Source organism: Gnatocerus cornutus, chromosome 2 (genome assembly GCF_029298725.1).
Source record: "Gnatocerus cornutus isolate USDA-ARS CGAHR chromosome 2, icGnaCorn1.1, whole genome shotgun sequence".
Lineage (NCBI taxonomy): Eukaryota > Metazoa > Arthropoda > Insecta > Coleoptera > Tenebrionidae > Gnatocerus > Gnatocerus cornutus.
The window spans coordinates 20,628,309-20,641,765 of NC_142234.1; the positions used below are offsets into that span (position 1 = coordinate 20,628,309).

Consider the following 13,457-nt stretch of genomic DNA (forward strand, 5'->3'; position numbering starts at 1 on the left):
AAATAATTTGCACCCATAATAAGAAAGCGCTCAATTAAATACTTCCCAGCTAAACGTTTAATAAAAATCTGTGACTGGCATCCAAGTGGAAGTTTAAAAACCAGATATCGACATGCAAGATAACAAACGTTGCACTATAACATACAAGTTAATAACTGTGCTTAAGTAATTTAATACTGAGATAGTTCACTAAGCTATAATTAAGAGCCGCATTGAATTAAATTTAAATTATCTTTACAAAAACTCGTTACTTTTATCATGCGTGAGCAAGATTTATTCTCTGGCTATTTATAGGATAATTTAGTCACTACGCGAATTCAAACTTGCGCAATTTTTTGGGTAACATCAATCTACGATAGTTCGAATTCGAAATTTTATTTTTTCAGTATGAAAGACTCGTTAAGATCGGTCCACAAATCACTTAGTAATGAGCGATCAAAGTTTCGAATATTGAATTTTGAGTTGGAAAATTTTCAAAGCTCCGAAATTACGAAGGTTTTGTAAATTCAAACTCGCGCAATTTTTTGGGTAACATCCATAATACGTTTTAACCTTTAAATATGCAGGGACACATCTATTTAAATGAAGTTGATGATTCATTAATAAACGCACACCTACGAGATGCAGCTGATATTGCACTTGACTAATTACTTTCCTTTCTCTCAATTATTATTCAATTAATTTGTCGTTATACTGTTAGAAATAAGATACAAGAATAGATACGTGCTTTGGTCTGCAGACTTGAGGACAACATGGTACACAATTCAATTATCGTGCGATTAGCTTAAACAGACTGTAATTGGCTTAAAATGACGGAAAGCATTACGTTACGTCAGTGTAACAACACGTTATTGGGTGTCGTATTTGGACTCCTTGCTTTGCGGAATTCAAATTAATTTGTTGTTAGCTTGAAATAATCAGCGCGGATAATTGAGTAATAAAACCGTGATATGCTCATTTTTTCCTGATATACAGTAGGAAACTGTGAAATTTACAGTCTCTTCAGAAATGTCTCGAAAAATGGATTCTAAGTAACTGATTTCAGGTTACTGCTCCTGTAATAACCGTTTCATTGCTCTGTATCTTGAAATGTAATAGCCAACTAAACAGCAGGTATGTACAAATGGACAAACTTCCTGGAAAACCAGTCGTTCAAACCAAAAGTAACGAGTCTACATTTTTTATTGTGGTCTCCCATTAAATTTTTGTCCACATTTCAACAAACAAAAACTTGGATATTTGTTGATACTTCTAAAATTATCAAAGTGTGGAACATATGCGCTCCCATTTGAAAGTGTATTTTACTGGTTTATCTCTCCATGTGGGAATAATGAAGCCATCGATTTATTTTAAACGTATTTAAACCCATATAACGTGCTATTGAACTCTAAACGAAATTAGCTTCCAATTATATTGATGGGCTCCGTCTGTCTTCAATATTCTTAGAATTCCGAAGGTTCTGTTAATAACTTCGTCAAATACGCCGAGGAGGACCTTTATTAAACAAACAAGGCCGAAGACGAACATTCATAATTCAAAGGCATTGTTTTTTTATCAAGCACCTACTTAAATTCCAGGTGAATCAATACTCATTGTCGCAAGTGGTATTTGAAAAATATTCTTAAATTTAGTGAAAGTTGAAGTCTTCATCACGTTGCACAATTGTTTGTTTTATAATAAATTCACTCAAAAAGAACTTTATTGTTTACTTTCTGTTTTATTATTATCGATATTACGTCACGGTTCTTAACAATTAAATATTTATGTGTTTTTAAACAATAAAAAGTTTACGCTTTTAGTTCAGGTTGAGAAAGTGTGAAATAGAATTGAATTTTTCAACGATCCAACTTATTGAAAACACGGAGATATGTGGAAAGTGGTTGGAATAGAACTGAGTTGGTGTCTGTGGCGACTGAATTGCAAATAACGTCATTATAATAAAATGCCAAATAAACTGATCCAAAGAAGGATATACGGAGGTAGTGAATGAGATAATAATGTTCCTTGAACAATATAACACGAGCTATTATGTGTATTATCGTTGAGGCAAGAGAATTTTTCGCAGTCCGCGTATGGAACGTTTAATAAATTATTTTGTGGCATTTACTATATGGACTTTTTGCATCTTGTACGTATGTTTGTAATGATAATTAGTGTCACTCTTGGCGCAAACACACTGAAATAAAATGAGGGAATTTATTGGTAGTTTCCTGTCAAAAACATTGAACATGAAATAACAGTTACTGTAGTTTCCTAACTAAAGGGAATTTTTACAAAAGTCGGTGCCAATATTGTACCTTCTTCGGTCGATTTCTGAAATTCTGTTTCGGTCGATATCTCGTTTATTTGTTACGGAAATTTTTAAGCTTAGAAATCGATCTTCGATAGTTCGAATTCGAAATTTTATTTTTTTCAGTATGGAAGCTTAGCCACTAAAATCTGTGGAAATTTATGGATACAAGTCATAAAACATGAAATTACCCCTAAGAGGTGGAGTAAGATTGCAATCACGCATTTTTATTAAATTTTCCTCGTAATTGGCCGCGCGATCAAAGGATCAACGTTTTTCCCAACACCACCGCTTTGAGCTGAATTTACACAACTTACTGAGAAAGCGTATCAGAATAGCGCCGAGCTTTTATGTGCAGACATGGATTACATTTTATGTTCCAAGTTCCAACCTAGACTAATCCGCAGTACTTAGCAATTTCTGCAGACGACTAATTAACTTTTCAAAACCTTTTATCTTTGGCCGCGCGACAGAATTTTTCCTAACTGCAGGTTAAACATATCAAGGAGTGTCGCAGCTTTTGCTTATTTTTATTGGAATTGTGTATTTTGTGTCACACGTATTATTGTCTTTGTGTATAAAATGGGTGCGGAAACCATTGCGGACAGAACAAATAAACGATTTGTTGAAAGGGGCGTTTTTATAGCATTATATAAATCCTGAACTCATTGATTAGTCATTGTTGTTGTATTGGATCACTTCGTGCAGTTTAAGTGTAAATTGAATACAGATTAGGGTTTAGTACCTAAACTGGTTTTTCATTAATAAAATCCTAAGATTAGCATAACGATAATTTAAAAAATCCTCTATATTTAACTTTTATTCATACTTTTCTTGTTTTACTGTATCCAAAAAACCTTTATAGCTCAATTATTTACGTTACTGTTACTAGCGTTCATTAAAGCGCTTGTTAAAATCGGTATGCTAATTGATTCATAATTACGACTGTTCTGAAAAGCATTCATACCCGGAAGTCCAAACATTATCGGACTCAAAGTTGAAAAAACTAGTCCACCAAATTCCATCGATCACACTTAATCTAGGTTATCAAACTCCGGTCACGAACGGAAATTAACCTTTTTTTCCATATTCCAGGGTATCGTTTGGTAGTTCCAAAGGGTCGATGGTAGAAACTCTAATTTTCGAAAGTCCAGTCCAAGAAGAACCCGAGCCGAGTCCAATACCAGAAAATGCCAATCCTTTTCCAGTGGATCAGGATCAAACTGAGTAAGTTTAGTCTTTGTGGTGTAGACACAGGTGCGTCTGTTTGGATATTAAAAAACCTGCCTCTGTTTCAAACAATAATCTATTATTAAATCGATAGCGGATTTTTCTTGGGGCGCCTTTATGTATTGTTTGGTATTTTTAGACAGACTGCATGCATTTATGGGGGGAAAACGCAGTCATTCGGTTTAATGAATAAGAGATCTTGCTGATTTGTCGAGTCATGAATTAAATGGGCAGGGAACCAACACTGGTGAAAGTCGGGACTCTTGTCAGTGTAAATTTATATCCTTATAACTCAAATCAATTTAAGAGCAGATACGAGTTTAAATGGCAGAAGATCATTCAACCTCTCTTGGTGAGTTTCGCATTCTAGTCCAAGCAAAATAAATATGAACCTCCGAATAATTCGCATAAGGCAGATTTTTTGTGTGGAGCTTCATTTTATTGTTCTAAACAAATTGTCAAAAGTCGCCATCGATAGGTGTGCTGCTAAAAAAGTTAATGTCAAAGCAAACAATTTTTTGCAAATATGTATCTCGTCCCTGATGATTCCAACGGCAAAAATACTTATTATTAAAATTCATTTAAAGTTCTTTTGAGGACTCTCAAAAACTAGAAGTTCTTGAAGAAAATAAGTACCATGAAAAAGAATTTGCAGAAGATGCTTCCTTAGTCTAAAAAAAGGCATTAAGTTCTATGTTTAGTTCTATGACTGTAGTGCACACAAAAATAAAATTAAACAATAAAATGTTTTAAGCAATAAAATGAACTAGCCTTATGGAATTATTCCGAGTTTTTGAAATTTTTGTGTGTATTTTTCCTGGATTATTCTATATTTTTTGTTGGTTTGACTTTAACAGACCTTGAAGATGAAACAAATCCATGTAGGAGGCAAAAATCCAGGATAATTTTTGGCAGATAAATAAAACCAAACGGACGTGGGCGCAGTTGCTTAATTTAAATTTGTTTCAAAAGAACTATTTTTAATAATTATCTTAAAATTATATTACAAACATTTTACCCAAAGAATTGAATTTAGAAAGTCGGTGATATATCACTTCAAAGCCGATTAGTACGGTACTTTTAGATGAATTGAAGCGCAATCTGAAAATGTAATTTATAACGCAGTTAGGAGTGTGCCAAGAAGATTAGAGTAAGTTATTACAGCCGGAGGCTGAAATTCATTATTTTAATTAACTTCTGTTTGTTTTCAATTGATCAATGAAATCAAGAGAATCAAACAATCCAACGAATTCCGCTCAGTCTGCATGGAAGAAATTTGCCTGATGGTGAAATCTCTTATCTTATCATGTTGCTGCATCACCACGAAAATACGCACTTCCGCTCTTACATGACCCCCCATATAAATACTTGGAAACATTAGAAGTTTAAATTAAGTTCGCAATTATCTTATTCTATTAATTAAGTTTCCTTCTGTTGTCATATCATCAGCATCAGATCAGTCAGATTTTTTTACTTTTCGCTAATTTTTGGCCTCGTTCCTCGTTTAAATCAAAGAAGTGAAATTTTCCGGCAAAGGAGCTTTTCCCCCGGAAAAAAGCTCCCTGTACAGAACTCTGTAATCACCCACTTGTGGGATTGCATGGTGGCGCCCCGTCGCAAAACAACGAACTATTACCAATCCTCGAGCTTCGAGGACTTCGAGGCGTGGCGATGTAAGCGTGTTGCGTACAAATTGTAAATATCCTATCTAATATGTTATAACCTCGCACAGCATCATTCTAAAAATCGCGGTTTCGACCACTTGCGGTTTCCCAAAGCTAGTGCAAGTGTTGCGGTGTTGTTTCCGGTCTTCGCCAACGCATCGTTTGAGTTCTGGATTGGTAAAGGTGCGTATTCACTGTGTTCCCTACACTAACAAAGGATGAATGGAATAAGGGAATCGATCCGGTATTTTTCAGAGAACAGCGTTCCAATTCTCGTTTTGTTTTGGTGCCAAAATTCCGACTTTTGTTCTCTTAGCTTTGAACTTGAGGAGCCTATTGTTGGTTGCAGCAGGTGGAATTTTGTTTCAAGTGTGATTTCGTGTTATGAAAGAAGTGAAAGTAAAAAGTGTTTGACCGTCAAGGCTTTGAGCGATGACGAAGAGTACAAATATTTATTAATTCGATTTTAATTGATTCGGATTGCTCGAACGACTGCCAAATTTGTACAGTTATTATTTCATTTGGTAACATGTGATCTTCTTAGATAATCGCCGCGTTTATATTTGCATTATTTTTACGTCATCGCCTATCTCGGTTTGTATATTTGAGAAATAATTGGTTTGTTTATTGTGTGCCGCAATAGTAATGGTTTCACAGATTCATAAAAAATAACGAGAGGAAACGTTCCAGTTTTTGCAAAATAACCAGGAACTTTTTTATTTATATATGCTCACAATTTCCGATCCTATTTTTTATACAGAAGTAGGTAACAAATAATTATTTTAATTATAATTATTACCGATATAAAATATACGTGCAGTATATTTTTCAATGTATGTAATTACAATTCTATAAATTATCTAGCTTCTTATACAAAGTGTTGAAGATCAAAACTCAATTCTGAAGAGGTGCTACACTGCATCCTCAAATTGCACCACTCTTAATAATAATAATAATTAAATAATCTACCCGAGACGTCTAATTCTAATTCAACAATTATTCATTGTATTATTTGCTTATATTTTTACGTTATCTTTATTGTCTATATTACTAATTAAGTTCATTAACATTAAACGTAACAGACACGTGTTTATGAAACAAGATATTTGTATACAAACCACAGGATTAGTGTCATTGTATCATTAAAATGCAATAAAAATCTCCGATATGAACTGCAAAAAGTTTTGTTTGTAACTTTGTAAATGTGACAATATGAAAAAACATCCTGTCGAGATTGCTTGCAAAGGCAGAGATTTACCACCACCTGTGAAGAAAACTGGTTTCATGATGGTGTTGTTTTGATGAGCATGATGAAAGCCTTTTTAAATTTCTAATTAAAATCTCTCGATATATTCATTTCACGTCACAGTATAGCACAAAAAAAATTAAAAATAAATCCTTTTATACGAAAGTTTCGTTCATTTTTCGTCTACCCACGTGCAGTTACGAATTTAATGAAGTAATAGCCTTCAATCGGACAATGATTAATTCAATAAAATCTCCCAAAGGGCGTCAGCAATTAATTGTCCCAATCAAGTACAAGGCATGTAGGTATGCTTGACCTTATTTCATCGAATTTTATTATATAGGTCATCTCACTAATAAACACGGAATTTTATGTACCATTAGACCCGTGGCATTGCAGAAGAGCAATTTTATCGTATCATTTGGCTCTTTTCTTCGCTCGTTGTCTATAACAGGGAGACATTTAGAAATTTGCTGCATTAGCGTGGTTTATGAAGCATGCAAATGTGTACAAAGTTGCAATTTGGGATTTTGGTTTGGATGCTTGGTTGATGTTTCTACGTTTCTCGCGGATTTGTTGGTGAGAGTTCGGTCTTTTACATCCAGAATTCGAAAATCGGAAACTAAGTAGTACAGATATTAAGAAACGCTTTGCGCCATCGTTTTTCTCACGATTTCTTAGCTAAGCGATAGTTCTTAGATTTTTTAAAAGTCGAAAGTTGGAGTTTTTCGCGAAAATTCATGACTAAAACTATGCCAAACTTCTGATACCGATTTCTCGCTTATTTTTTGGAGTAAACTTGAGTTATTACACATCAGTGTACGCAGAATTTTCCGCAGATTCCAAATGTGGGATTTAAATTTAGATCCGACAACAGATAACTGAGTTATGGCCGATCAAAGTTTCGGAAAGTTGATTTTCAATTTTTCGCATTTTTCGTAATTTTTAAAGTTAAATATCTCGGAAACTATTTGAGATGTTGAGATGCGGTTTGCGCCATTCTTTTTCTCGGCTCATTTTACGTTAGAAAATGTTCTCAAAAGCCCAAAATTCGATAGTCGATTTTTTGCGAAAAAAAAATCCGACTCAAACGATGAAAATTTTTAATTTTTTTTATTTTTGGCCATAGTTTGTAAACTATTTGTCCGATCGATCTCAAATTTGGCCAGTAGATAGATTTTGAGCTCCTCTTTCGACTGATGTATAATTCAAAGTTATTAAACGTCGTTTTTATTTTGAAAATATTGATTGAAAATCACCCTAAAATGATGTTTCCAAAACAGTTTTTGGCCAATACCTCGTTTATTTATTATGCAAACTCAACAAATATGGGTCTCTTTTTACGCAGAATGTCACGCTGAATCTAAAAACATGAGAATTTTCAATTTTCGTCAACAAATAACTGAGTTATGGCCGTTTGAATTTTTGGGTTGTCGCCAGTGGCCCAAATTTTTGAAGGTTCAAAACAATTCGTGCTCGATATCTCGGAAACTATTTCAGATATTGAGATGCGGTTTGCGCCATCGTTTTTCTCGCGATTTTTTACATAAGAAGTAGTTCTTTGATTTTTCTACAGTCGAAATTTGGAAATTTTCGCAAAAATTCATGACTAAAACTATGCCAAACTTCTGATACGCTTATTTTTTGGAGTAAACTTGAGTTATTACATATCAGTGTACGCAGAATTTTCCGCAGATTCCAAATGTGGGATTTAAATTTAGATCCGACAACAGATAACTGAGTTATGGCCGATCAAAAGTTCGAAAAGTTGATTTTCAATTTTTCTCATTTTTCGTAATTTTTAAAGTTAAATATTTCGGAAACTATTTGAGATATTGAGATGCGGTTTGCGCCATTCTTTTTCTCGGCTCATTTTACGTTAGAAAATGTTCGCAAAAGCCCAAAATTCGATAGTCGATTTTTTGCGGAAAAAAAATACGACTCAAACGATGAAAATTTTTCATTTTATTTATTTTTAGCCATAAATTGTAAACTATTTGTCCGATCGATCTCAAATTTGGCCAGTAGATAGATTTTGAGCTCCTCTTTCGACTGATATATAATTCAAAGTTATTAAACGTCGTTTTTATTTTGAAAATATTGATTGAAAATCACCCTAAAATGATGTTTCCAAAACAGTTTTTGGCCAATACCTCGTTTATTTATTATGCAAACTCAACAAATTTGGGTCTCTTTTTACGCAGAATGTCACGCTGAATCCAAAAACATGAGAATTTTCAATTTTCGTCAACAAATAACTGAGTTATGGCCGTTTGGGTTGTCGCCAGTGGCTCAAATTTTTGAAGGTTTAAAACAATTCGTGCTCGATATCTCGGAAACTATTTCAGATATCGAGATGCGGTTTGCGCCATCGTTTTTCTTGCGATTTTTTACATAAGAAATAGTTCTTTGATTTTTCTACACTCGAAATTTGCAAATTTTCGCAAAAATTCATGACTAAAACTATGCCAAACTTCTGATACGCTTATTTGTTGGAGTAAACTTGAGTTATTACATATCAGTGTACGCAGAATTTTCCGCAGATTCCAAATGTGGGATTTAAATTTAGATCCGACAACAGATAACTAGTTATGGCCGATCAAAGTTTCGGAAAGTTGATTTTCAATTTTTCTCATTTTTCGTAATTTTTAAAGTTAAATATTTCGGAAACTATTTGAGATATTGAGATGCGGTTTGCGCCATTCTTTTTCTCGGCTCATTTTACGTTAGAAAATGTTCGCAAAAGCCCAAAATTCGATAGTCGATTTTTTGCGAAAAAAAAATACGACTCAAACGATGAAAATTTTTCATTTTATTTATTTTTAGCCATAAATTGTAAACTATTTGTCCGATCGATCTCAAATTTGGCCAGTAGATAGATTTTGAGCTCCTCTTTCGACTGATATATAATTCAAAGTTATTAAACGTCGTTTTTATTTTGAAAATATTGATTGAAAATCACCCTAAAATGATGATTCCAAAACAGTTTTTGGCCAATACCTCGTTTATTTATTATGCAAACTCAACAAATTTGGGTCTCTTTTTACGCAGAATGTCACGCTGAATCCAAAAACATGAGAATTTTCAATTTTCGTCAACAAATAACTGAGTTATGGCCGTTTGGGTTGTCGCCAGTGGCTCAAATTTTTGAAGGTTCAAAACAATTCGTGCTCGATATCTCGGAAACTATTTCAGATATTGAGATGCGGTTTGCGCCATCGTTTTTCTTGCGATTTTTTACATAAGAAATAGTTCTTTGATTTTTCTACACTCGAAATTTGCAAATTTTCGCAAAAATTCATGACTAAAACTATGCCAAACTTCTGATACGCTTATTTTTTGGAGTAAACTTGAGTTATTACATATCAGTGTACGCAGAATTTTCCGCAGATTCCAAATGTGGGATTTAAATTTAGATCCGACAACAGATAACTAGTTATGGCCGATCAAAGTTTCGGAAAGTTGATTTTCAATTTTTCTCATTTTTCGTAGTTTTTAAAGTTAAATATCTCGGAAACTATTTGAGATATTGAGATGCGGTTTGCGCCATTCTTTTTCTCGGCTCATTTTACGTTAGAAAATGTTCGCAAAAGCCCAAAATTCGATAGTCGATTTTTCGCGAAAAAAAAATACGACTCAATCGATGAAAATTTTTCATTTTATTTATTTTTAGCCATAAATTGTAAACTATTTCTCCGATCGATCTCAAATTTGGCCAGTAGATAGATTTCGAGCTCCTCTTTCGACTGATGTATAATTCAAAGCTATTAAACGTAGTTTTTATTTTGAAAATATTGATTGAAAATCACCCTAAAATGATGTTTCCAAAACAGTTTTTGGCCAATACCTCGTTTATTTATTATGCAAACTCAACAAATTTGGGTCTCATTTTACGCAGAATGTCACGCTGCATCCAAAAACATGAGAATTTTCAATTTTCGTCAACAAATAACTGAGTTATGGCCGTTTGAATTTTTGGGTTGTCGCCAGTGGCTCAAATTTTTGAAGGTTTAAAACAATTCGTGCTCGATATCTCGGAAACTATTTCAGATATTGAGATGCGGTTTGCGCCATCGTTTTTCTTGCGATTTTTTACATAAGAAATAGTTCTTTGATTTTTCTACAGTCGAAATTTGCAAATTTTCGCAAAAATTCATGACTAAAACTATGCCAAATTTCTGATATCGATATCTCGCTTATTTTTTTGAGTAAACTCGAGTTATTGTACATCAGTGCACGCAGAATTTTGCACAGATTCCAAATCTGGGATTGAAATTCACATACGATAACAAATAATTGAGTTATGGCTGTTCAAAGTTTTGGTTAGTGAAGTTTCAGTTCCGAAATTTTTAATGCTCCATATCTCTTTCCACGCACTGTCCTTCCGATTTTACATTCAAAATTCGAAAATTCAATATTATTTCTATATAATATATGGTTGTATAATTCTTACTAAAGTTAGAAATAATGTAAATCCAACCAACAAATCCGTCAAATCTACAAAATGCAATCTGGCTTTCGGTTTCTACCGTTTTTCTAGTGTTGTCTGTCAAGTAAAGGTCCTATTTTTCCTAGGGGTTGTTATAATTTTTACGCCGTATCGATCGAAATGTGTGCTATTTTCAATTCCGTTATCTTTAAACCCGAATCCCTTTAAAGATGTTATCGCTCCTCTGGACCATAGCCAGATGATGATAATATTATTTATATCGATTATCCGTCGTTACGGTATGTGTCGAGAACGAAAAATAACGGCACTTCCAACACCCACTCTCTCCATAATTATGCGAATTACTTTTTCTCGTGGGGGCCAGGCTAAAATACATCTGACGTCATACTTGCTCAATTGATGAACCCGAAAGCCAGTTGAACACGTTGCCCAGCGTTGACCACTCGAAAAACTTCGCCAGGTTAGTTTGGGGCAATTTTTCATTGCTTTTTGTGCGTCTATTTATTCTGTGGTTACACCCGCTGCTTTTGGCAATGTGCCGATTCTACGTCAACATTCGGTTGCTTGTTGATATGGACGTAAAAGTTTTGTAGAGTTGCTCCAAAAATAAGTGTTTTTGTTGGTTGTAAATATGCGGGTGCACTATCACCACTGACCTGATTATTCCAATTGTAAATTTTAACCACAACCATTATTTTGCCGGTATGTAAACACGAATTGCCGACGATATTATTTCAGTTTGCCGTTATCGCGATGGACGTGCACAGGTATGTTGTAACTAGTGCCAGCTCATTATTTTTTATTGCTTCGACAAATATTACACTAAACAATTGTCTGGTTTTGTTGTTCAAAGATTGAACTATTTTTAAAAGGCCTTAAGTGCGCTTGTTTTTCCATTGCACATCTGCGACGTTGTGCCAAGGATAAAGAATTTATTGCAGCCAGTGTTGATTTACATTTTGCGAATTAAGTTTACGTGTGAATGTTTATTTTCGTATAAATAAGTTTTTGTTTACACAAACACATGTACATCCGCTCCTATAAGATGTTGTTATGACAAAAGTATAATTCTCTATTATTTTGCCATTCAAATTACCCACATTTGCAATCATCACGACTCAAAATTGATAGTCCTGTTCCCGTTTTGGCTTTAATTTCCTTTGAAATTCACTGTTTAGAAAACATAGTCTAGACATTGTCCAATCGCTAAATATAACTTCAAATGCTATCCTTGGCTCATTAACAATTAAACGTTGTTGTTGGGGACGAAATGTTGCTCACATTTTGATGATGATGACATCAAATGTGGGCATCAAACACGTAAAATTTGTAAAACGAAAATAGCGTGGTCGTGCTTTCAGTTCGCAGGAAATAAAGTAATTTGAGCTATGATTTTGCTAATGAAAAAAATTGGAAATGCGTGGTGAATGTGGAAGGCAACATTCCTACAAATAGGATTATAATCACTGCACTTACTGCACTCACGTTTTGTTTACGTGGATTTTCCGACAATTTGTATTGGAGCAACTATCAATAATTTTCGATTTAAATTGGTCGGATCCAAAAGTCAGTGGGGCACGGCAATTTTAGTCAATAAGCTAGGGCTTGTATTTTATGGCGGAGTTTCCCAACTGGAGCAAACGAATAAGATTTTTTTTTGTTTTCTTCATGTTTGTTCATAAATTATGTCGGTCGATATCTCGCTTATTTGGGAAGCAATCTTAAACTACACCAAAGTTCAAAAGTTTCGCAACCCTTCATTTGAGACGAATCAAATATTTTCAATTTTTTTATTTAAATTCGTATCTTTGTTTATTTTAAAGTTATGACAATATTTCTAAAGTGTTCATTAATTGTGCCAAAGTGCAAAATTTTCGAACAAGAAATCGAGATTTTGGTAATTTTTTTTTTAGGACGAACCAACTTTCGTTTGTAAAAATTCGTATCTTTGTTAGTTGTTAAGTTCCGACAATTAAATTTGGGTAGGTTACTATTTATAAAATGTTCATTAACTATGCCAAAGTTCCAAATTTTAGAACAAAAAAATAGAGATTTTGGAAAATTTTATTTTAGGACGAACCAAAAATTTTCAATTTTTTTTATTAAAATTCAAATCTTTGTTAGTTTTTAAGTTATTACAATGAAATTTGGGGAGGTTACTATTTCTAAAGTGTTCATTAATTGTGCCAAAGTACAAAATTGTAGAATAAGAAATAGAGATTTTGGAAATTTTTATTTAGGACGAATCTAAAACTGGAAGATTTTTTCATGTACGGCAATTTTTTTTTCATAAAAAAATTGAAATTTCAGATATTCATTTTTTGCAAATTTGAAGAAAACATTTACTGAACAGAACCAACAGAATTTCTAAATTGTTACTCCTTATTTTCAAGCCAATTAAAAAGATTTCATTTCTAATTATTGTAATTAGCAAAAAAGGACAATTTAAGGAATTCTGCCTTATTAAAGGATTAAAGCAGAAGCCAATTTAGTTCTTCAAGCACTGATTAAATTAATGAATGCATTGAAAAAGCTACCACAAGTGCGGAAAATCGCGATTTTCTATACGCGCTAATA

At 33.5% G+C, this 13,457-nt stretch overlaps 1 protein-coding gene across 1 annotated transcript in view; it reads left to right on the top strand.

The window, feature by feature from the left end:
- The window catches only part of LOC148179946 (uncharacterized), a 31,913-nt gene that overhangs the window by 8,535 nt on the left and 9,921 nt on the right, over nucleotides 1–13,457 (top strand). The window contains exon 2 of the mRNA XM_088050725.1: nucleotides 3,386–3,517. Coding sequence (XP_087906851.1) covers nucleotides 3,386–3,517 — 132 coding nt within the window. The remainder of the gene's footprint in view (nucleotides 1–3,385; nucleotides 3,518–13,457) is intronic.